This window comes from Scylla paramamosain, chromosome 16, assembly GCF_035594125.1.
Source record: "Scylla paramamosain isolate STU-SP2022 chromosome 16, ASM3559412v1, whole genome shotgun sequence".
NCBI lineage: Eukaryota > Metazoa > Arthropoda > Malacostraca > Decapoda > Portunidae > Scylla > Scylla paramamosain.
Genome location: NC_087166.1, coordinates 5,258,544 through 5,280,745, shown reverse-complemented (window position 1 = coordinate 5,280,745; position 22,202 = coordinate 5,258,544). Strand labels below are relative to the sequence as shown.

The 22,202-nt window shown below is 42.8% G+C and overlaps 1 protein-coding gene across 50 annotated transcripts in view; it reads left to right on the top strand.

Moving 5' to 3' along the window:
- Window positions 1–22,202, top strand: part of LOC135107920 (fibrous sheath CABYR-binding protein-like) — an 80,746-nt gene that overhangs the window by 16,602 nt on the left and 41,942 nt on the right. For 11 of the 50 annotated variants that reach the window (XM_064018330.1, XM_064018332.1, XM_064018325.1 and 8 more), the window contains exons 1-2: window positions 19,200–19,730; window positions 20,952–21,122. The exons of 16 other annotated variants lie outside the window; for them this stretch is intronic. In XM_064018330.1, the coding sequence (XP_063874400.1) occupies window positions 19,251–19,730; window positions 20,952–21,122 (651 nt within the window). In that variant the 5' untranslated portion in view covers window positions 19,200–19,250. Of the gene's footprint in view, window positions 1–19,198; window positions 19,731–20,951; window positions 21,123–22,202 lie in introns of those variants that run through there. 23 more of the 50 variants (XM_064018313.1, XM_064018306.1, XM_064018318.1 and 20 more) reach the window with 6 other exon arrangements.

The window sequence follows — 22,202 nt, the reverse complement described above, 5'->3', positions numbered from 1 at the left end:
AATGAAAATACAACAAGGAAAGCCTCATCCTGTATTTCGCTAAAGGTCATTTCATTTTTACAAGTGTACAGCCGTGGTCGGTAGTCAATTAACCCGCTACACTCACTCCTAATCTACTCAGCGTTTTCTATCATTACTTTCCCTCCTCTCTCAACGTTTCCATTATGTCATGTCCTTCACAACTTATTACTTCACTCCCGTCTTAAGATCTGAAACTCCAGCAATTCTAAGGTCGTGTAAGAATACTGTCAGTAGATCAGGGATTTAAGATTGAGGGGGCAGCTGAGTTGGAGTGTATCAGCTATCCCTACTTTTCCCCTTGCAGGATGTTGTGTGGTGGTTATTAGGAGCAAATTCTGTGCAGGTTCGCGTGCGGCTTTAATCCTGACTATCCATCTTTCATGCTTCACTGGCATAAAAACCTGACGTGCATCTGACTGAAGGAAACAGATGAGCTTACTTTTTTATTGTTGCATTTTTTTAAGCTTTTCATCGCATCGTTCTAAAATTGCTGGTAAGAAGTGTGTTAGTGTGTATTAATTCGGGAGGAAGATGTATCCATAGTAGCTTTTGTACAGTCATAGAGAAATCAATCACGTTATTCACAAAGTTATCGCTCAGATGTTTAGTCCTTATGAAATTCCATTACGAAAAAGGAAAAAAATCACCGGAAAAAAAATGTATAGCTTGAAAAACAGTAATTCCGAGGAAGGGAAGAAAAAAACAAAGCCTTCCCACATTACAAGAAGGAAAAGAATGAGGGGATGAGATAATGATACACAATTCCGTTACAAGGAAACAGAGAAAAAAAAAAAAAAATACTGCAATCCGCCAGCAAAAGACCCAAAAGTTGCATGTAAAATTTGTTCATGATAAGAGAAAAGAAAAATATAAAAAGAATATAATTTTCCAACAAGAGTAATGGACCTGCGGATAAAATTACCAGAGGAAGCTGTGCGTGCCAAGAATGTAAATGCACGTATATATGAAGCGCATGATAAAACCAGTTAATAAGCAACGGAATATCAGGAAGGTCACTCCGAGCCTATAAAGAATACAAGAAAGCACGGAACAATTCTAGACCTGACTGTAAATCGTGTGTGTGTGTGTGTGTGTGTGTGTGTGTGTGTGTGTGTGTGTGTGTGTGTGTGTGTGTGTGTGTGTGTGTGTGTGTAATCTGACAGTGGGAGACAAAAAACACACAACTGCCATATATTCGTTGTTTTGTTCCTGGCGACGTTGCGTGGCCGTTTGCTGACATGGACTGGGAGCTGCCAGGAGCTGTGTGTGTGTGTGTGTGTGTGTGTGTACATGATGATTAGAAATAAAATTGATGTTGTTTATCACAGATCTTACATATAAATAAACATACAGATAAAGAGACAAATTGGTACAGAGTAGACTGTTAGATATAAAGACTAGTAGTACTAGTAGTAGTGGTAGTAGTAGTAATATTAGTAGTAGTAGTAGTAACAGTAGTAGTAGTAGTAGTAGTAGTAGTAGTAGTAGTAGTAGTGGTAGTAGTGGTAGTAGTGGTAGTAGAGGAGGAAGAGGAAGAGAGAGAGAGAGAGAGAGAGAGAGAGAGAGAGAGAGAGAGAGAGAGAGAGAGAGAGAGAGAGAGAGAGAGAGAGAGAGAGAGAGAGAGAGAGAGAGAGAGAGAGAGAGAGAGATTTAATCATAAACATCACAGCTACAACACAATCCCAGCCACCAATAATCCCACAAAGCTGCGCCATCATTGGATGTATGGACCAGCTGAGCCAAACTATTTCCACTGAAGGCACACTGGAAAGTCAATAGCGAAAACAGGGTAACAAAAATAGAGGGAAGTGATCAAAACAACCTTTCAGCTCAAAGTAAACTCAACAACAGCCGATTGAGGAAAGTTTGGTATCCAGCTGGAATAAAACAAAACGTCACAGTGAAATCCGTCACACACTTCTACTGTCTTTTTTAATATTCTACTGTAGACCAAGGACGAAGTATAGTGAAATAACATAACAGAAAATCACGTCATATATCAAAAATACTATGCCACGCCACGCCACGCCAAGAAGTTTGTTTGTTTCGAAACGGAGAATAGGTCAGGAAACTTTCCTTACCAACTAAGGTTTCTCGAACAAAGTCACCGCTGAGAGGAGTTCTAAATCTAATAATAAATGTAAAAGGTTTTATGAACAACGATATGTTACTGATATTGACCTAGATTTCCTTAATAATCAATCTTTTACAAGACCTTAAGAGCAACGCAGTCATCAAAGTAGTTCTATAAAAAGAAAAGGCACTTGAAAGACATACAGAAATGTCACAAAGGTTTATTTTCTCTTCTTTTGTTGCAGACTTTTCCATCATTAGTTGACGGAAATACTGTTGGCTATAAGTAGCTGATTTTATCTTCTTTGGAATATATTACAAAGGTATTTCAAGTATTTCATTCACTGTTGCAAATGATCTCGAGGTAGCGTCCTTTAATATCAATATTCAGCACACACACCAGCAAGTATAGATTCACCAGTGCAGTCAGTTACTTGCAGAATGTGACAATACTACAATACTTTCTACCCAACTCTCCTTATATAACGAGGGAGCAGATTTCCGGTGAACTCAGAGTGACAGCTAAGACTTAAGAGTAAAGACCTTGCTGACAGAGGCTTATCTTCTCCCAGGGTTGTGAGGAGCGTGTGTCCTTGCTCGTTTGGCTACATGCCCTTTACCTCACGGAAGCGCTGCAAAGGCCACCACACTCGCGCACAAACACACACAAGAAGCGAAAAACACATTACAAAAGAGAGGAAACACGCATGACTTTCTTTTTTCTTTTTTTCTCGCCATGATTTCCCGATATTGTAAAATAAATAACTATCAAAATATACGATGAACAAAATAGTGACATATTTACACACACACAAACAAACACACACACACACACACACACACACACACACACACACACACACACACACAATGCGCGACAGAAGAAACGTATGATTACTGAAAATTATGTAAGTAATGTGCAACAGTTAAGCGAAGTGTCTAGGAAAAACACAACAGTAACAAATATTTACAAATAAACACACACAAAAACACACATAAAAAGCCAAACACGTTGTAAAAGAGGGGAAATTCACGTGCTTTCTTTCTTTTTCTTTATAACATGGTAACGATATTGTGAGAGTATAAAACCATCCGCATTTAGCAAAACATACGATAAACACACAAAAGCGACAAACATTCACACACAAAGACACAGTAAGAAAAAACGACAAGCACGTCACGAGCGAGAGGTAAACATATGATACTTGTTTACCGTCATTACGTGATACTGCGTAAAAAAATATTTATCATGAGGCAAAATATACTATTAATAAAACAGAAAAGAGCGACAAATTCATTACAAAATAAAGGACGCGTGTTCGAGACTTATTTGCTATCTCATTTACTCGATAGTGTGTAAATAAAATTGTCACTCATGATTCAATAAAGAAATATATACTGCGAGCGATGCCTGTTGAGTTCGTACTTGGAGGAATATTTCTTTACATAATATCTGCCATCATTCTCTCGTCAGTCTCTCTCTCTCCCCTTCCCTACCTCCACTCAGCCGTATGGCGACCCATTTATCGGATGATGCAAATGTATTAAAGAAAGAAGCACCATTTCCTTTTCCCCTCAAATCTCTTAATCCAAAGCATCCTACCATGTGTGTGTGTGTGTGTGTGTGTGTGTGTGATTTCCATATTATTGTGTTGAATCATTAGTATCATTATTTGAATGTTATAGGTAGTGTGATTTTACAGTTTTTTACAGGTTTATGGTTGATAAAATATGTCTTTATCTATTTATCTGTTTATTTATTTATCTATCTATCGATCTATCTGTCTATTTATCTATATATCTATGTATCTATCTATCTACCTACTTATCTATCTATCTATCTATCTATCTATCTATCTATCTATCTATTTATCTATCTAGGTAATGTGTGTGTGTGTGTGTGTGTGTGTGTGTGTGTGTGTGTGTGTGTGTGTGTGTGTGTGTGTGTGGGTGCCTGCCAGTCTGCCTGTGTCTGAGTGAATGTGTGTGTCAGGACGTGTCAGGAAATCAGTGGGAGATGGTTGAAGGTAAAGGAAAGAAATATTGTTCGTATAGGAGACAGCAGCAACACGGGAGAGGTGACTGGTGTGCATGTGCATGTCCGCTCCCCTTTTACCTGTGCGTATACCTGTGGCTGGAGCGGGGCTGTGATGAAAGGGACAGAGACAAACACAAGGCCAATCAGTTCTCCACCCCATCAAGAGATTCGAGACTTGCGTGGTATTTCCGGCTGGTGCTGACATAGAAGTGCGCGTTATTTTCCCTCAGAACGATGGCAGCCGTGATGGAAGTGGTTGTGCTCGGAATATTGGTGAGTTGTGTGAGCGAAATACACAAGTCAAGGGGAGGTGTATGAAGGTGTTGGCTGCCGGTAAGTTATTAGTGAGGCTTTAGTGCTAGTATAGTAATTATTGTAAACATCACAGCCTCAAAGGTTTCAGCACGTATTTTTTTTCTCTCCTTTTTTTCCGGTCAACTGAACACAATAAAGTGCTATAAAAAGAAATACTCCCAAATTTCTCGCCTTCTGACAATTCAATTATCAGAGACAAATAATTTGCTCCCAATATTCACAACACGGAAGTTACGAATGCTTTAAAGCAATACTACGAATCACAAGTGAAAACGGGAAAAGAGCGGAGCCTTAAAGTCGATGCCAGTTTATGCAGGACATCGACATCAAAGGACGTTCTAAAAAGGACAATAGCAATGATTCACAGACGTCAGCTTTTATGAATGCAGGGCGCGTTTCTCTTTTGTCGCGTGAGTGTTAAGAAGCAGCACTTGACACTAATCACCACCAGGGTGACACCTTAACATTACGTTCTTTACAACCATCGTAAATCACGCTGTCTGGTATAATAACACGAGGAAACATATGTTTGCTCATTTATTTACTTCATCAGCGCCTTCTGTGAGACGATATTTTGACCATGTATTCAGCAGCACGACGACGAAGAAAATGTTATATTTATAAAAGTAAAAGGGGATATGTTGATATGTATGTCAGAATGTGTGTGTGTGTGTGTGTGTGTGTGTGTTTAACGTAAGCTACTTCTGAATCAACTTTAGAAATTATGACTGGCCGCATGCTTCAGAGTGCGGTCAGACGAGTTAGAGAGTAATAAGCAGAGACAGAAAATAGAAGTAGTATGCAAAATTCTCTTGGGGGAGTTTCTGGGGCATGAAGGCGCAATGCTGGCAGAGCTGCCATCTCTGGCGTCAGCTTTCTTATGTGTTGTTGCCTAAATTTTGTGATTTTCTTTTTTTACATAATTGTAACGCTCACTTTCCATCACTTTTCTTGTGTCTTTCATGTATATTTCAGAAGATGATGATTCTGAACTTTTTTGCTGAATACTTTCGAATAATAATGGATTAAAAAGTAAAAGTAAACTGCGAATGGCAATCAAGTTGGTTCCACATCACGGGAGAGGAAGGGATGTGAATGTACCCACGCTTAAAAATGGTCATAAAACTATAAAAACTATTTAGAATTACTGGCAGGGTCTTTCCTAAGTATCTGAACGCCACGGGTACGTGCAAGTGGCATGCTAGCCACCTCACCCGAGCCACGCGTCTACGAGGAGCCATTGCATCTCTGAATCCTATAACATTGTCCGTTGTCTCTGCTGCGAATATCCACCGACAAACATTTGCCTCTTGGGTCACAAAATTATGTATGGAATCAAAACACATTTCCAACAATTTACCGTAACTGTCGTGAAGGGAAAGTGTTTGATGCTTCAGTGGGGCTAATGCACTATGCTTTCTGGACAAGCGATCTTCGACAAACGGTGCTGTATTTCCTATTCTGTTTCCACCCAGCTCTGTTCCCTCACGTGTCTGTCCCCTCATCCGCCTGCAACGCCTCACCCAGCTGTGTCCCTTCACCTGTCTAGTCCCCACACATATCTGCTCACCAGACTGTGTTCCCTCACCTGTCTGTACCCTGCATCTCTAGACTCCCCTTATCTGGATGTATCCATCTTACCAAACTCCCTCACCTGCAGTGCTTCTTTCTTTTGTGCTCCCTCACTTGTCTGCGTCTCTTAACCTCCCCGTGTCCCCTCACCTATTTTTTTTTTTCCTTGCAGAACTTCCCTAACTTGCCCGTATACCCCTTTATCTGCCCTTCCCTGTACCTGTCTGTTCCATTACATGCCTGTGAGTTTACCGTTCCCTTCGTCAGTGCTCTGTGACGTGTCTTCCGTCACGCCCGTTTACGCCCTCATTTCCCAGCCGTTTACTGCTGTGCTTCCCGTGGTGACCTTCCTGGATTTGCCTCTTGATTGCGCCGCCTCTCCTCACTGACCCTCGCTGCCTCGTGTTGCCTTAAAACGTTTCCAATCCGATGCGCACGAGTTCTGATAGTCTTTTGAATCCCCTTAACGCACATCTTCTTAATCTCACTAGTTGGGTTTAATGGAGCGGTCTTTATTTTTCATTCACTACTGATCTGTTTAATGTTCGTGTCGCTCAGCCTTCATGTCCCGGAGAGGAGCGGTGTGGGAGGTATGGGGCTGTTGCTGCCAGGTGGCGCCCGCATCTGGTTTTGGGGCCACTAGCCGCCTCACAGTCCAAGCTCCCTATGCGAAGGACGTGCCAGCGAACTGTCTGTCCTTCACCCCTCCCCCCCTCCCGCAACACCTCATCACTGGTCCTCCCTCCATTCCCTTGCATTCTCACTGCCCTATTTCCCACAGCGTCCCTCGAATTGTTGCAAATTCAGGCGAGAAATGTTAAGTTCTGCCCTCTGGTTGTGTAATGAGGTTTGCTGAGACGAGAGAGAGAGAGAGAGAGAGAGAGAGAGAGAGAGAGAGAGAGAGAGAGAGAGAGAGAGAGAGAGAGAGATGGCGGGCGTGGAGGTACGAGTATGTTCCGTGGCGGTGGGCCAAATGGTGGAAGCATCAGGTCGTCCCTCTCAGTGTTCATTCCTCCCAAGGATAGACGCTGGGGTTATGTGTCCATGTGCCCGGCGTGACAAATGTATCCAGGAAGAGAGAAGCCCGGGACGACGTGACGGAGGGAGGATGAGGGGAGGGCGGGAAGGAGGGAAGGATGAGGAGAAAGTGCGGAAGCCAAGAGCATAATGGTGAGGGTTGTGTGAGCAAATGTTGGCAGTGTCTTGCTTACTATTATCTCTTTGGCTCGTGTCTCTGCCTCTTTACTGCCGACTCCTTTGTCACTGTACTTCCTTCCTTCCTTCCTTCTCTCCCCTCCTCCTCTTCCTCTACTTCGTTATATAATTTTCTGCCTTTTGGAACTATTCTAAGCATTCTATTCCCGTCTGTCAATATTTTCATGCTTATCTCTTTCTCTCCTTAACTGTATTTTTTTTTTTTTCGCTTTAAAACTACTCCTACTTTCCTTTCTTCTGCTTTTTTCCATATCCATTTTCTTGTCTTTTCTTCCTTTCATCACTCACTAATCTTCAGTTGGCATAAGGAAATACGTCCCCACTTGCCCAAACATTGTCTTAGTATGCTTATATTTACACTCCAGATACTTCCCGTCTGTCTAAACATTATCTTCACTGTTCTTGGTTTTTGTAAAGACATAATTCTACATTTATCTTTACTCTCATGCTTTTACACTCCTTGCAATCCATTTAAACTTGAGTATTCATCGCAGCTGTATTTCCTTCTTCACATTCCATTCCCTTCTCTTTATCTATCTAACTCTCCCTCCTCCTATCTTTGACTCTTTCATCATCTCTTCCTTGTGCAATTTCCTCAGTACCTCATATTTTTCCATTTACTCCCCTCTTTCGTTCCTCATCCTTTCCTTCCCTTTGTCCTCCTCGCCCTTTCAACCTTTCTTCTCTTTTTTCCCTTACCGTCCTTGTCTCTTCCTTTCTCTGACTGCCGGTTAAGCTTCCTCTCCTTTCCCTCACAACCACATCTCGCATTCCATTCCCTTCTCTTTATCTATCTAACTCTCCCTCCTCCTATCTTTGACTCTTTCATCATCTCTTCCTTGTGCAATTTCATCAGTACCTCATATTTTTCCATTTACTCCCCTCTTTCGTTCCTCATCCTTTCCTTCCCTTTGTCCTCCTCGCCCTTTCAACCTTTCTTCTCTTTTTTCCCTTACCGTCCTTGTCTCTTCCTTTCTCTGACTGCCGGTTAAGCTTCCTCTCCTTTCCCTCACAACCGCATCTCGCCAACACGCACGCAGCCTCAGGACGTGAAGCAAGACATTCTTTCTTTGTCCACAGAAAAATAGAATCAATATCTGACCAAGTGCTTTTGATGGCAATAGATTGTTTGTACGTGTGTGTAGGAGGGCAGAGAGAGAGAGAGAGAGAGAGAGAGAGAGGAGAGAGAGAGAGAGAGAGAGAGAGAGAGAGAGAGAGAGAGAGAGAGAGAGAGAGAGAGAGAGAGAGAGAGTAAAAATCGGAGGACGAGGAAGGAGACATAAGAGGGTGAAAGCTAAAGTTGGTCAAGGGAGGTACAGGAGAGAGGGGAGAGGGAGAGGGAAAGAGAGAGAGGGAAAGGGAGGGAGAGCCAATGAGAGAATAGGAGTGGCTGGGGCGTCAGTGAGAGTGGGCGAGGGACGTAACGTGGGTGGGTGACGTGATGGGTGATGCAATGGGAGAGGAGAGAGCAAAGTATGGGAGACAAGTGGCTAGTAGAGACGCGCTGTATAGGGAACATGACGTCGATCTGATCCGGGGGCGTGGCGTGGAGGGCAAGAGCTCCTGGTGGTGGTGGTGGTGGTGGGTGAGTGCGAGGGCGTGTGGATATTTTGGGGATGAAAGGGCGATGGGGGAAGAGTGCGCGGGTGGGATTTCCAGTGCGATGTTTTACGAAGGGCAAGAGGGTGGAGGGAAGGGGAGTGTATCACTGGTAGGCGTGGAAGTTTGAGCTTGAGGGCCAGGAAGTGCGTGGGCGGATGTGAGAAGGCGTAAGGAAATAAATAAACAAGCATGGAGAATTCTAGGAGGAGGAGGAGGAGGAGGAGGAGGAGGAGGAGTAGGAGGAAATACAAGTACCCAACGCCCTCGCTGAAAATAACGAAGAGAGATTAGCTTCATTTAGTGTTGCGTCTCCCCGTTTTCGAGTAAGTCTATAACACACGCGCCAAGAATAATATAAATTACGCTTCCATATATCTTACAGACCAATATTTTACCGCAGATCCCTCAGAACTTCGAGGAGATTCCCTTGATATGATCATGGATCTAAAAGGCAACAAAGAGACGGAACTTTTAGCCACTCTGAAAATCGAAAAAAAAAAAAAAAAAAAAAACAAGAAAAAAAAAACAGAAAATAAGTCAATTTCACAAATAGGAAAAGTAATAGAAAGCGCACATACAAATAGTATTTTTACAGAAAATCCTTATTGGTTTATGAATTTCTCGGTAGACATACGGGGATTTAAAAACAATGTATATAAATAAGTTCAAGATTTACTAATACCTAACTTCTAGAAAAAATATATATTCCCACTTTGTAGGTAAGTGTAAAAATGAACATATTCCTGCAACGTATCGCTTCTAGATCAACAAAAGCTAAAATATTAAACAACTAAACAATATAATTTTGTTATTAAGAAAATGTAGAGAAACAAAAACATACGGTATATTGCTGCTAAACTTATCGCAGAATCTTGAAGGCCAGAGGAAAGACTCCACGTGGGCTTGACACTAACACAAGACACAAACATCACCACTAACACCAACAAACTCAAGACGGACGAGGCCAGATGAGGGCTTCAGAAAACGGAAACTCAGCAACAGATGTGAAAGAAGATGGGAATTTCTTACTTTCGAGCTTTTCTTTTCTTTTTTATAATTTATTAATCTTTATAACCTTCCATTTCTCTCCTTTCACTGCATTCATCTCGTACTGATACTGCTTCGTGACAGTGATGAGGTCTTGCTGAAAAAGAACTAACGCTATCGGGCAGTTGACATGAAAATAAAGAAGTTAATTGGAAGAAATGGAGTAAAAAGAACAAAAATACACACACACACACACAAAAAAAAATGAAATATGACCTCTCTCTCTCTCTCTCTCTCTCTCTCTCTCTGCAGCCTACCTCTATACTTCATCCTCTCCCTTCAACACAAAAAGAGCACACGGAGCTTTACCATCCCAGCATTTTTGACACAGTTATGTTTTGTGGGTGAGGCGAGAAGGGAGGGCGAGGCTGGCGAGGCTGGCGGGGATGTGAGCAGTGCTGGTGTGGGGGTGTGATGGTGGGCACGTGTGTAAGGCTGTGAGATATATGGGAGGCTTTGTTGACCATGTCGTGTGTGTGTTGACTCGGGTGTGTGTGTGTGTGTGTGTGTGTGAGAGAGAGAGAGAGAGAGAGAGAGAGAGAGAGAGAGAGAGAGAGAGAGAGAGAGAGAGAGAGAGAGAGAGAGAGAGAGAGAAAGATGAATTCAATATAAAAACAAACACTAAAAAACACACCCATGAAAACAAAACTCTCTCTCTCTCTCTCTCTCTCTCTCTCTCTCTCTCTCTCTCTCTCTCTCTCTCTCTCTTGCCCGCAGAACACGAAAACTACAAAGATATAAAACCCAGGTGACGAAGTTCGGGCATAACAAAAAAGAATGCACAAATAATGAAGTCAAATACGTGTTCATCTCTTGTTACTTGCCTGACTTCCCATCTCACCTGGAGACTCATTAAAAGTTCGGCACGTGTTCGCACCAGAGCAGGGGAAGCATAGGGATGGAAGCGGAGAAAAGTTAATTCAGAGAGAGAGAGAGAGAGAGAGAGAGAGAGAGAGAGAGAGAGAGAGAGAGAGAGAGAGAGAGAGAGAGAGAGACGCATAATATAGTAGGGCATATGTGTCAGATTTACAACCCAGAAAAGCAAAAATAGAAGCTCAAATATCAAGGAAAATAAAATAAAAAAGGAAGAAAAATAACGCAGAGATGAAAAACATAAATTTTCCTAGCAAAGGAGACTCGGCGGAGGGTGGAGGAGGCAGGGAGGCAGTGGGGTAAACAACATCAACATGAAAAATAAAGAAAGAACCACGCACCAGAAATAGTGCATGTAAGGAAAACGGGAAGCGTCGACACAAACCCGTTTTCCTTGATCGGTAGTGAATCTCGGGGGGACTAAACTCGTTTTTCTTATGTAAGGCTCCCGACCGTTTTCTCTGTACACAGTTCAACACCGTTTTCTCTACACACAGGTGGAGACCCTAGACTAGCTTCGTTTTCTTTAGATATACTTCAAGACCGTAGAGATTAGACTAGTTTTCTTTACATGTATGTCAAGACCGGTGACTAAGATAAAACCAATATTCTACACCATATGTTAGTATAATTCCAACAATACTATCAACTGTAACAACAGCAACAACAACAATAACAACAACAACAACTTCTACTACTACTAGTACTACTACTAGTACTACTACCATAAAACAACAAAAACATTAGCAAACAACAACAACGACAACAACAGCAACATCAACATTCACTACTAGGAACATCACTACTGATGTTGTTGTTGTTATTGCTGATTCTTTTAAAACAGAAAACAACAACAACAATTACTACTACCACCACCACTACTACTACTACTACTACTACTACTACTATGGTCATTACTAATAATACCGCGTACTCACATGGCACTTGCTCTTGTTTGTTTTGGACACATCTGCATTACACATCGCCACGTGTGAGCGTCATTCTTTTTCTTTTCTCTTTTTTTCACTTTTTTTTTGTCATGCTGGCAGGCAGACAGAATAATAATGACAAGGAGGAGGAGGAGGAGGAGGAGGAGGAGGAGGAGGAGGAGGAGGAGGAGGAGGAGGAGGAGGGGGAGGAGGAGAGCAGAAATAGAAAGACGGCGAAGAGAAGGAAAACGAGGACAAAGAGAAAGAAGAGGATAAGAATACGAAATTTAAAAAAAAGAAAAAAGAAAAAAAAGATGTAGAGAAGTCGAAAATACAAGACAAGACGGAATAGGGAAGGGATAAACGAGAGGAAGAAGATGAGAATGGGAAGGAGTGGATCTTTCTTCACCAAAAAATCAAGGAACGTGTTGGGTTTCATGTTCCCTGAACCAATACCACAAAATTTAGGATCAACTAACATCAACATTTAAAAAGGCAATGCGCAGTAGAGATCACCCTCCAGCAAAACTCCATAAACTCAAATCCGATCCTCCTCCTAACTCGTGTCTTGCCGCGGGGTTGCAGGAGAGGTTATCAAGTTGGCTCCGTGACGGCATAAATCGGATTGCCGGCAGAGCGATTGGAGAGAAGAGCCGATTGAAAGAGCCTGCAATAAATCACTGAAGGTCGTTACGCTATTAATGACGCTTCCCCGTACCCTTCTCGGCCCCAATCTGCGTGGATTTACTTACGTGTTTATGTGATGAATTCTCATTTATTTGGTGCTTTTTATCTTCTCTTAGTATTTAAGCTTTTACTGAAATATTTTTATTTTTGGGAATTTGGCTTTAAATTTGTTGCATGTTCTTTGTTTGTTCCTATGTCGAATGTTCCGCTCCAGTGCAATGTTATACTTTATGCGAGTGTGATGTACTTTAAGTGAAGGAAATTAACACCAAAACGATTCTCCTCGCCGAGCTTCACTGTAAAGAGCGTCATGTTAAGTGTTTTGGATGCTCGTGGTTTTGTGACGAAAATATCTGAAATATCGAAAAAAATTATTGACAAATTCCACGAGATAGGCGGCAAGCGCTTTCCCAGTTGTATATTGATTGACTTGTTTTTATTTATCTATTTACTTGTTAATTTATTTTTACGTAAAAAAGCGTACCTGCAAAGTGACTAGAGTTATTAAATGCACTTCACGCCCATACAGCGAGTACCACAGTTAGTTGATGCAGAAGGAACATTCTATATAATAAGACGTGTTTTAGAATACTGGTGAATACTTTTTATCCGACAATGTCTTACAGCATTCCTCGCAGAGAGCGAGAGCAGCAGAGAGAGAGAGAGAGATAACAGCCCAGCCAGTGCTCCCACGCTCTCAGAGTTACAGGGTGCATGTCTCGTTTTCCTGCTTAGCTTCTCTCTTTATCGCTTACTTTTTCTTAGAACATTTGCATTTCAGCACAACTTTATTTTACCTTCATTTGTTCGGGCAATCTCCCAATCGTGTAAATCCCTTTTTTTCTTAGTAACTTATTTACTTACCTATTAATTTACTTAACTACATATTTATCTGTTTATTTTGCTTAGTTTCATATTCAGTTTTTTTCTGTGGTTCCAGTAATTTTATTTCTTTACAGCTTCTTCCTCTTGGGTTCATTCCGGGGTTAAAGACCTTCAATCTTACTCAAGAACTGAATTCCCTGCAAAGCGCTCATTCACACGCGTGTCTTGGTACAAGTTATATATACTTGTAAGGCTTGTTAATGTCTTGGGTCCGCGGGGAACAATAATTGTTGCGCCACGGCGGCGGCGTGAACTCATCAAGGTGATGCACGTATACCTGTGCGCCCCACCTGGCGACCTGGTTGCCAAGGCTTTATTTATATTTGAAATAATGTTTTGCTGGGTGAAGGGAGGATAAGGGAATGAAGGGGAGCTGTGAATCAAAACTATTTATTCAGTATGTTTGAGCTCTTTGGTAGTCAGGATTTTGTTTTCTTTGAATAGCAGATAATCTGATATATAAGAACATAAGGAAATAAGGGAAGTTGCAAGAAGCCATCATTGTCTACTCGTGCCAGTTCCTACATGAAACATAGATACCTATTTCCATCTATCATCCTCATGAATTAATTTATCTAATATTTTTCTGAAGCTGCCAAATGACTCAGAACTAACAGTACGCCCACAATCATTAAAACATTCACATTGTGTATAAAGTTCGAGTTGTACCACATAGTCTAAAACACACCCCATAATTTTATCCTTCAACAAAACATAATACTACGAACATTTAGTTACTCAAGAAATTATGCATGAACACGAATATACATAATCCCAGGACACCACTCACATCACTATACGGCGTTAGTGGCAGTGTCAGTCAAACATTTCCCTTTAAAATAATTTATGCAATATAACTTCCTGATGGACACAAACTAGTAATTTCAAACTTTATCTTTACCCTACTATGTACTCCTTTATCGGTTGTTGTATTATCGAACCCATAAGTAAACCGATAGAAATTTACCCTAAACCTCAAAAATAAATCAATACCAACCAGAACACATCACCCTAATCCTACGACGCAGTCACCCCAACAACTCCCATTTTCTGTACACCATCCATTCTCTTTAAACAACCATGGGCACGCTAGAGAAAACGGGTGCCTATAGAAAACGTAAATCACATGCGCAGATTGCCAAGGAAGCCTGCGCAGCGGTTTAAGAGGCGGTGAGAGAGGCTGGGAGAACTAAAACGGAGGACGAGCGGCGGGCGAACAACAGCAGGCGCTACTCATCACTGTAAAAGCCAGAACGGTGTCGCTTCCTCAGTCCACCTAGCGACACCTGCAGGCTACTTAGCTTATTGGTCGAGGGGAGGACGCTGAATCGCTGGGAGGCAGAAAGAGATTTGGAATCGAAACACGGAGAGGAGAGAAAAGAAAATCGGGGAACATCGCCTACAGATGCAGAATTGAAATGAAGGAAAAGGAATATCGGGGAGGGGAGAGACTATGTAAGAGTAGCGTGTAAGAGGGAATGAAAGAATGAAAAATGGCGAGAGGAATGAGAAAAGAAATGACGGGGATATTAGCTGCAAATTGGGAAAGGGAATGAAAGGAAAGGAATGTTTTGAAGGAGATGGGAGATAGAAAGGTATCGTGAAAGAAATGAAGAAAAGAAAGATGGCAGAATCAAAGAAGAAAGAGGGAATAAGGGAGAAAGAAAAGGAAGAACAGACGAGGAAACAAAATAAAGGAAAGGTAAGGTCAGGAGGACAAAGGAAGAATAAAATAAAAGGTAGAATAAAGGAAAAAGTGAGAAAACAAGACACAAAATAAGGAAAAAAAATATATATATAAAGAAAGAGGAGGGAAAACCACTAAAGGGAAACGAAGAAAAACAAATTCAGAAGACAAAATAGAAAAGAAAGGAGGAAACAGAAAAAAAGAGAAAGAATACTAAGAAATTATTGGGATGGGAAGTGAAATAACGAAACAAGAAAAGAGGAAAAGGATTACTGTCAGGGATAAGGATGAGGAATATTGCAGCCGAATGGGAAAGAGAAGGGAGGAGAATGTGAAAAGGAAAAGGAGAGAAATTACGAGGAGGAGGAGGAGGAGGATAAACTATAAGGAAAGCGGAGAACCAAAATTGATAGAAGAAAATAAAAACAAGAGTGTTGAAGGGGTAAGTGAGAGAGAGAGAGAGAGAGAGAGAGAGAGAGAGAGAGAGAGAGAGAGAGAGAGAGAGAGAGAGAGAGAGAGAGAGAGAGTATTGGAAGCAGTGCGGAGAGGAAAGGACCATATCGGGAAAGGCTGAGGAAGAGGAGGAGGAGGAGGAAGCGGAAACCTATGATGGCGCCATTCATCAGCGAGGCGTCCGTGTCTTATCAGGTTATCACGGCGGCGTCGTTTCATCATCTATTTAAGGCCAAACAACAGACCAGTTTCGGCAAGCAAAAATTCATCTACGTATTCATCATTTTCCCTCGCCCATCCCACCCCCCCCCCTCTCTCTCTCTCTCTCTCTCTCTCTCTCTCTCTCTCTCTCTCTCTCTCTCTCTCTCTCTCTACATTTTTCCACCATAAGCAGCTGCAGGTTTTTTGTTCAAGAATAGTTTACCTTTATTTCTGTATATGAACACACACAAAGGAGAGAAAACGGAGGAGCGATGGCGCGGATTGCCAGCCATATACTTTTATAATCCTCTATTTTGTTCGTCGATTAGATAATTACCTCGTATTTTGCTACAGTAATGATTTAATTAATCGATCTATATGGTATATCCAGCACTATTTCGGGCCATTTCCTCATGGTCCTATCTACTCGAGATTATCAGAATATTTATACAATATTGAATATCTATGGTGATTTTTTGCCCCATAATATAAGCATTTCATAAACAGGGGGAAAATATGTTCATTTCATAGTTTTTTGTGATATCAAATTGACAGACGCACAACAGGTGAAAATTAATAGATTTTTAATTTTTTGTACGAGCATTCATTATTTTTTACTATTATCAGCAAACTAGAAGAAATGAACGTTTTTATTTGTTTATTCACTTAACGATTTATTTATTTATTTAATTCATCTATTATCTATTCCCGGTGTTGCCTGATAACTGTCACGCAGAAAGAGAAAAATGTTAATTCTATATTTCTGTGATAATTATTTCCTAACCCTAATCAGCTCACACACACACACACACACACACACACACACACACACACACACACACACACACGCGTCAACAAGCCGCACCTGACGTCGTAAAATTGATCAATCCCACCCACTCACTCACCCACTGTTTCCGCGGCCTTCACTTGGTGCCACATAATAGACCAGCGGAGGTCATACGTAGCTGTTGACAAAAGAGAAATGCCAACCCCACCCACGCCTCTTGAAGGCCGCCTGTCCCTTGAGAGGTCCACGTAGACGGGCGGGCAACACAAGCCACTTCTAAGCGGATATATGGAAAGAGATAGAAATGTAAAGAAAAGAGAATATTCATATATATATATATATATATATATATATATATATATATATATATATATATATATATATATATATATATATATATATATATATATATATATATATATATATATATTGTTATTGCAGCTTTCAATACTATGTGTGTGTGTGTGTGTGTGTGTGTGTGTGTGTGTGTGTGTGTGTGTGTGTGTGTGTGTGTTTGGGCAAAGTTATTCTCTATCTGTAGCGGCTTAGAGGCTCAGGGATAGAGGATGGAATATTGATAGAAAGCTACTAAGCGGTGGAGAGAGAGAGAGAGAGAGAGAGAGAGAGAGAGAGAGAGAGAGAGAGAGAGAGAGAGAGAGAGATCGCCTGGCAATCCTCTTATGCCTCCCCTTCCGTCGCCAAATTACTCAACACGCACCAAACATTTATAAATAGAAAACATAATTACGGACTAAATTTAAACGTATTGTGCGCGTCACATTTTGCTGCTGACGGAGAAAAACGACTCCTAGCGATGGGTGACTGTGAATTCCTATCAAATTTACATTATCAGACCATGCGTGTAGCAGCAACGTTTTCGTCATGCGTTCATTTATGCGTTATTATTATCATTCTTATCCTGTTCACTCTCTCGCTTTGACAGTTCAGATTTTCGGATCAGTTATCAATTGCTTCTTTTTTCTCAGATTTTAAAATGGGCATATTTTTATTTGTAAGTCTATTATTATTTCTTTATTGTTATTATTATTATTTTTTTATTATTCTTATTATCCGCAATTTTCACATGTCCTCTTTGTTGTGCATTCAATTTTCTAAAAGTTAAGAGTCTCAGATGCATCGTTTTTATCATCATGTCTTGGAATGAACTCGCGGTTGTTGGTTGGCATCATTCTGCTGTGTCGACGAAGCGTAAAACGGTCCCTGAAATTTTATGACTCAACCCATTCATCGCATCCCTTCATCCTGAGCCACACGTCCCCATTTGTCCACCATTCCAAATTACCCCCACTGGACATCCTTGGACTTGGCTGGGGGGAGGTGCGAGGAGGAGGGTGGATGGAGGGAAGTTTTCTGGTCAAAAAGTATTCCGGAGCGGTTAAGCCTGCCAACGCCTGGCCAGATATAGCTCCCAGGGGCGGAGGTGCGGCTCTTCCTCACGCCAGAGTTATGAGGCAGGGCGGCGCTTTTGCCACGTCTCACACCTGCAATTGTTCCACCTGGGAGGCTACAGGCGGTGTCTATAAGTCCCTCACCTTCCATATTAACAGTGTGGTGTTTTGTTTGACCCAAGAATTTGCTCACATCACGGTTTGTTTTGATGCATGGGATATTTAATTGACATCTTGCAGCGTTGCCTCTTGAAATATTACGTCATTCAACTCACGCATGAATCAAACCCTCTGCCTGCTGCCAAGTAACGTCACGACATGCACCATCAACACCCCATAACCTGAGCATCTCTATATCGATTTATTCAAGCTTCTGTAACTCCCTCAACAAATCCACTATTGTATATCACACTTGTCCGTCATGGCTTGTTCAAAGATTCTCCTGTGTACGTGATTTGTCGCTCGTTACTCATCATCTTTGTTACCACTTTGTTTACAATCGTCGGATGCTTGCGAGAGAAGGTAAGCTTCGAATTCGCTGCGTTTCGGATCCTCGCCTAGCGACTAAACTCTGCCAGGTGGTTGAGCTTGGTGTGTGACGCGCCCAGAAAACTCGCACTGATTCACCAACATTTATGGGAAAGTCTATATTTCGCTCCATATTCGTTCTTACCTGACAGGAAAGGTAGGACTGAGGATATATTCACAATCTGGGAATAGCTTCCGTGCTTACAAAATCGAACCTGGAAGGTCGTCCGTGTCTCCTTTTGCGGCTGAAATGTTTTTTTTCCTCTTAAAGAGTGTAAACAACCTTGACGCAAGGGCGCACACTCACGTGTATGCGTACCTGATGAACAGTCATGTAATGCATTCGTTTCGTTACTTGATACAAACAATCTGGCGAAGGAAAACCTCGTTATAGTTATAGTATTCAAGACGCGCTGTGTTATGTTTCATGAAATGGAATTTCATAAACTTGCCTGAGATTAAAAATGTCTAGCGAAAGATATCAGTGATTCCTTAACAGGTAAATGTGGCCACCCATCGCCACCTCTCTTAGTACAGCCATTACACGTTTAATGCGCAATAACATGACACCTGGGGACAGAAATAACACCACCAAACCAAGCCAGTGTTTTGTTGAGCGTGAGCAGGTTCGCGGTGAGTCAGCGTGCAACCGCCTCCTCAAGATCATGGCCAAGTTCGATGTTTTAGCTTTTCTCGGGAGAATTTCCAAGGCAGACTACATCACAAAAACCTCTATACTGAAAACAAATGGAAAACTCAAAAATAAAGTGATAGTATGTTTTAGCGAAGCCTCAGCCTTGATTTGGTGTTGTCTATTTTGGTGAGCTGCTGACACATCGCCGAATTTATTTTTGTGTGGCGGGTTCCCTGCTTTCCTGGATGTGTTGGCGGCGGCACTGAGGTAGTAGGAGTCGGGCGCCGCTCACGGATGGTTCTCACACCACACCACCGTACCATCATGAGATCTCGTAGCCTTAGCCCCAGGCCGCGGGCACCCTACCTGTGGCACGAGAGGGAGTCAGAGTCTGCGGATCGCAAGGGCTGGTACCGCGTTGACTATGGCCCCAGCAAGTCAGAGGAGATGTGGTACCTGCCATCTTTCAAGGACAGGATGAACTTCCTTGAGAGGTCCGTGGAACGAGCCACCAGTGAGCCGCGCACGAGAGCCACCTCCGTCCCTCCAACAACCGTAGCCGTTCGTCGAAGCAAGGCCCTCTCTGTTGATCCCTTGGTCAAATACCCTCTCAGATGGAGGACCTGGCCTTTCTACTACTACAATTACCGCTGGCCATACACTACCTTCTACGATAGGTACTGGCCAAGCCTGGGGCCGTACTCTGGACGCATCTGGAGGCTGCCCTGGTACCGTTATCCCAGCTCCCCCCTAAGCGTGTCGACTTATTGGAGAGTAAGTTCGTGGGAATGACACGGCGGCCACTGAATCCTTTTGCTTCGGTCCTGCACCCTCTGCCTTAGCAAGCTCCTCCACTCACCAGCAATCTCACCCACACCTGTCAGTTGTCGGGTTCTCTGTCAGCACCACCCTTGTGCTCCTCTTCCGTCATCTCAACATTCGCCGTTGAAAGTCACATAAAATCCGCCAGCCACTTCAAGACAGGAGCATTTACTACACATCCCGAACACCAAGCACCACTGAACCACACCGCTGCCAAGACAGCTGTCGTTGTCAACTACATTTTCGCAAATTCATGTCGCGCTTTGCTTTCATCTGAGCTGCATCGCGTTTCTTCCTTCCACGTCGTGACTGAGCAGCACCGTGACCGTGTCCCGGGGAATGTCAAGTGTTCTGGCAAGGAAGCTCAAAACAGCCTCACGTTCCCCATCCCCAAATACGGATCAACACTTATAGACGACCTTGTAGTGACCTAGAGAAGGCTGAGGGGAGCACACTGCGGGACATCTCAGGCGGGAGAGAGACGCAATCTGGTCCCCGTGCCGCGGTTTCGCCCCGTCCCCCTGCCGCTGACACTCGCTCACTCGCTGTCTTGGCTGCACCACATCAAGTGGCACCATATAAGGAAAAGCTCTCCTGCATTCTCTTTTCCCCTTCCTTTACCCTATCTTCATACTCTCGCTTTTTTCACCTCTTGCTCCCCCTCTCCTCCTCCTGCCCTCCCTCCCTCTCTTCCTCTCTCCTCTCAGCGGCTGGCTCAAGCACGTCGCTCGTCGTTAAGATGCGCGCCGCCGCCCCTGACCGTGGCCTTGGTGTTGCTATTCTCTGCTAGGTGGTGCAACGTTTAAGCCTTGATACCTGATCCATCCAGTCACGTACTGGGGGCCATCCCCTCTCCAACACTTACAATAATGATAACAATAATATTTTCCATTCCGATCTCCATCATAAACTATAAACTCAGTCCACTGCACTCTTCCTAAATATACTAAGTTTAGTTGAGTCGTTGAGTGCTCGGCACTCGAAAGGCACAGACTCACCATAAAGTACTCAAACTCTCACAAAATATGCATATAGGTCACTCATACAATTGTATTTCGTTTAAGTATTCACTAGATGGTAAATGTTGAGATATTTACAGCTACACACCAGCCTTGCATCGCCCTGCCGTGGGTGACTCACGAAACCCATTCTGGCACTGTTTGTTTACATTAGGACTCATCGCCATACTCGTCCTACATGGCCTCCACCACCATCACGCCCGAGAGAACAGAGATTATGGAGGAGCGTCGCAGCATCTCCCCCCCGCCGCCCTCCTACCGACCCTCGGCTACCACGCAGCTCATCCTCAACCGGGTGGCGCTAAGTGGCGGTCTACTCCCGCGGGTAAGACGACGCCCACCACGCCCGGTCGTCACTCAGCGCACCTGTCTCACCTGTCTCAGCCCACGCTCTGCGGCTCCCTGCGACCTGCCAATGCTTCTCTCTAGTCTTTCTTTGCTCGGCCGCCGACATTCGTTTTAGTTTCTGTAGTATTTTTTTTTTTTCTTCTCTCTGAAACACTTCCTCGCTTCGCCCGAGGCATCTTAAAGCTGCTAACGTTTCTTTATCTTCCTGCAGCAAAAGTTTATTTCCTGGCGCTTTCAAACTCGGCTAATATCTGAGGAATTTTTCTCTTTTCTTCGCCTGATGCGATTTTTCCTCACTATATTTTTTTTTCCAAAACGCTTGCTATCTATGATTTTTCTTAACTTATGTAAGTATCTTCGATTTTTCTGGCGGTATTTCAACGCAAATAAAATCACAACAAGATTTCATATACAGTCACCACGTACGAGTTTCTAGAATTACTTACCAAACTCTGCACGCCATAACCTGACGTGACGCTTCTCATAACACCAAAACACTTACAGCCACACACACTCTGGCCTTTCCCACCCTCATTCTAACAAAGCTTATATTACTCACATAATGTTTCATTAAACCTTTAAACAAAGACTCAATAACACCAAGTAACAAATATAAGTAGATTACGAGTATCCAACTCTGTATTTGTAGAGATATTGTCTTTCTCAGATCTTCGCACCTTGCCTCATGTATCTATCTTTGGAACCTCCCCCTGCCACAGACCGCCTTCACCAAACGTATATTACTGCATCACGAAAAACGTAGTGTAGAAACACATTATTAACACAAGTAGTTTTCATTGTAATCTGTATATTTATCCTGATACGAGACTCACTCATTTCTCAATTCAGGTTATTAGCAAGACCACCCTCTGTTTAAGCCGAAAATGGGCCATTAAGTGGCAAGCCAGACGGGAGGGAGAGCAAGGAGAGCAGCGACGCCTTGGCACTCTCTCCCGCCCTGACTACCTACTTAGTGCCATATTTAGGCAAGACGGGCAAACAAGACACCGCCAGGAGACTTAACTCTTTATCATTCCCCTCTGTATTTTAAATCTGC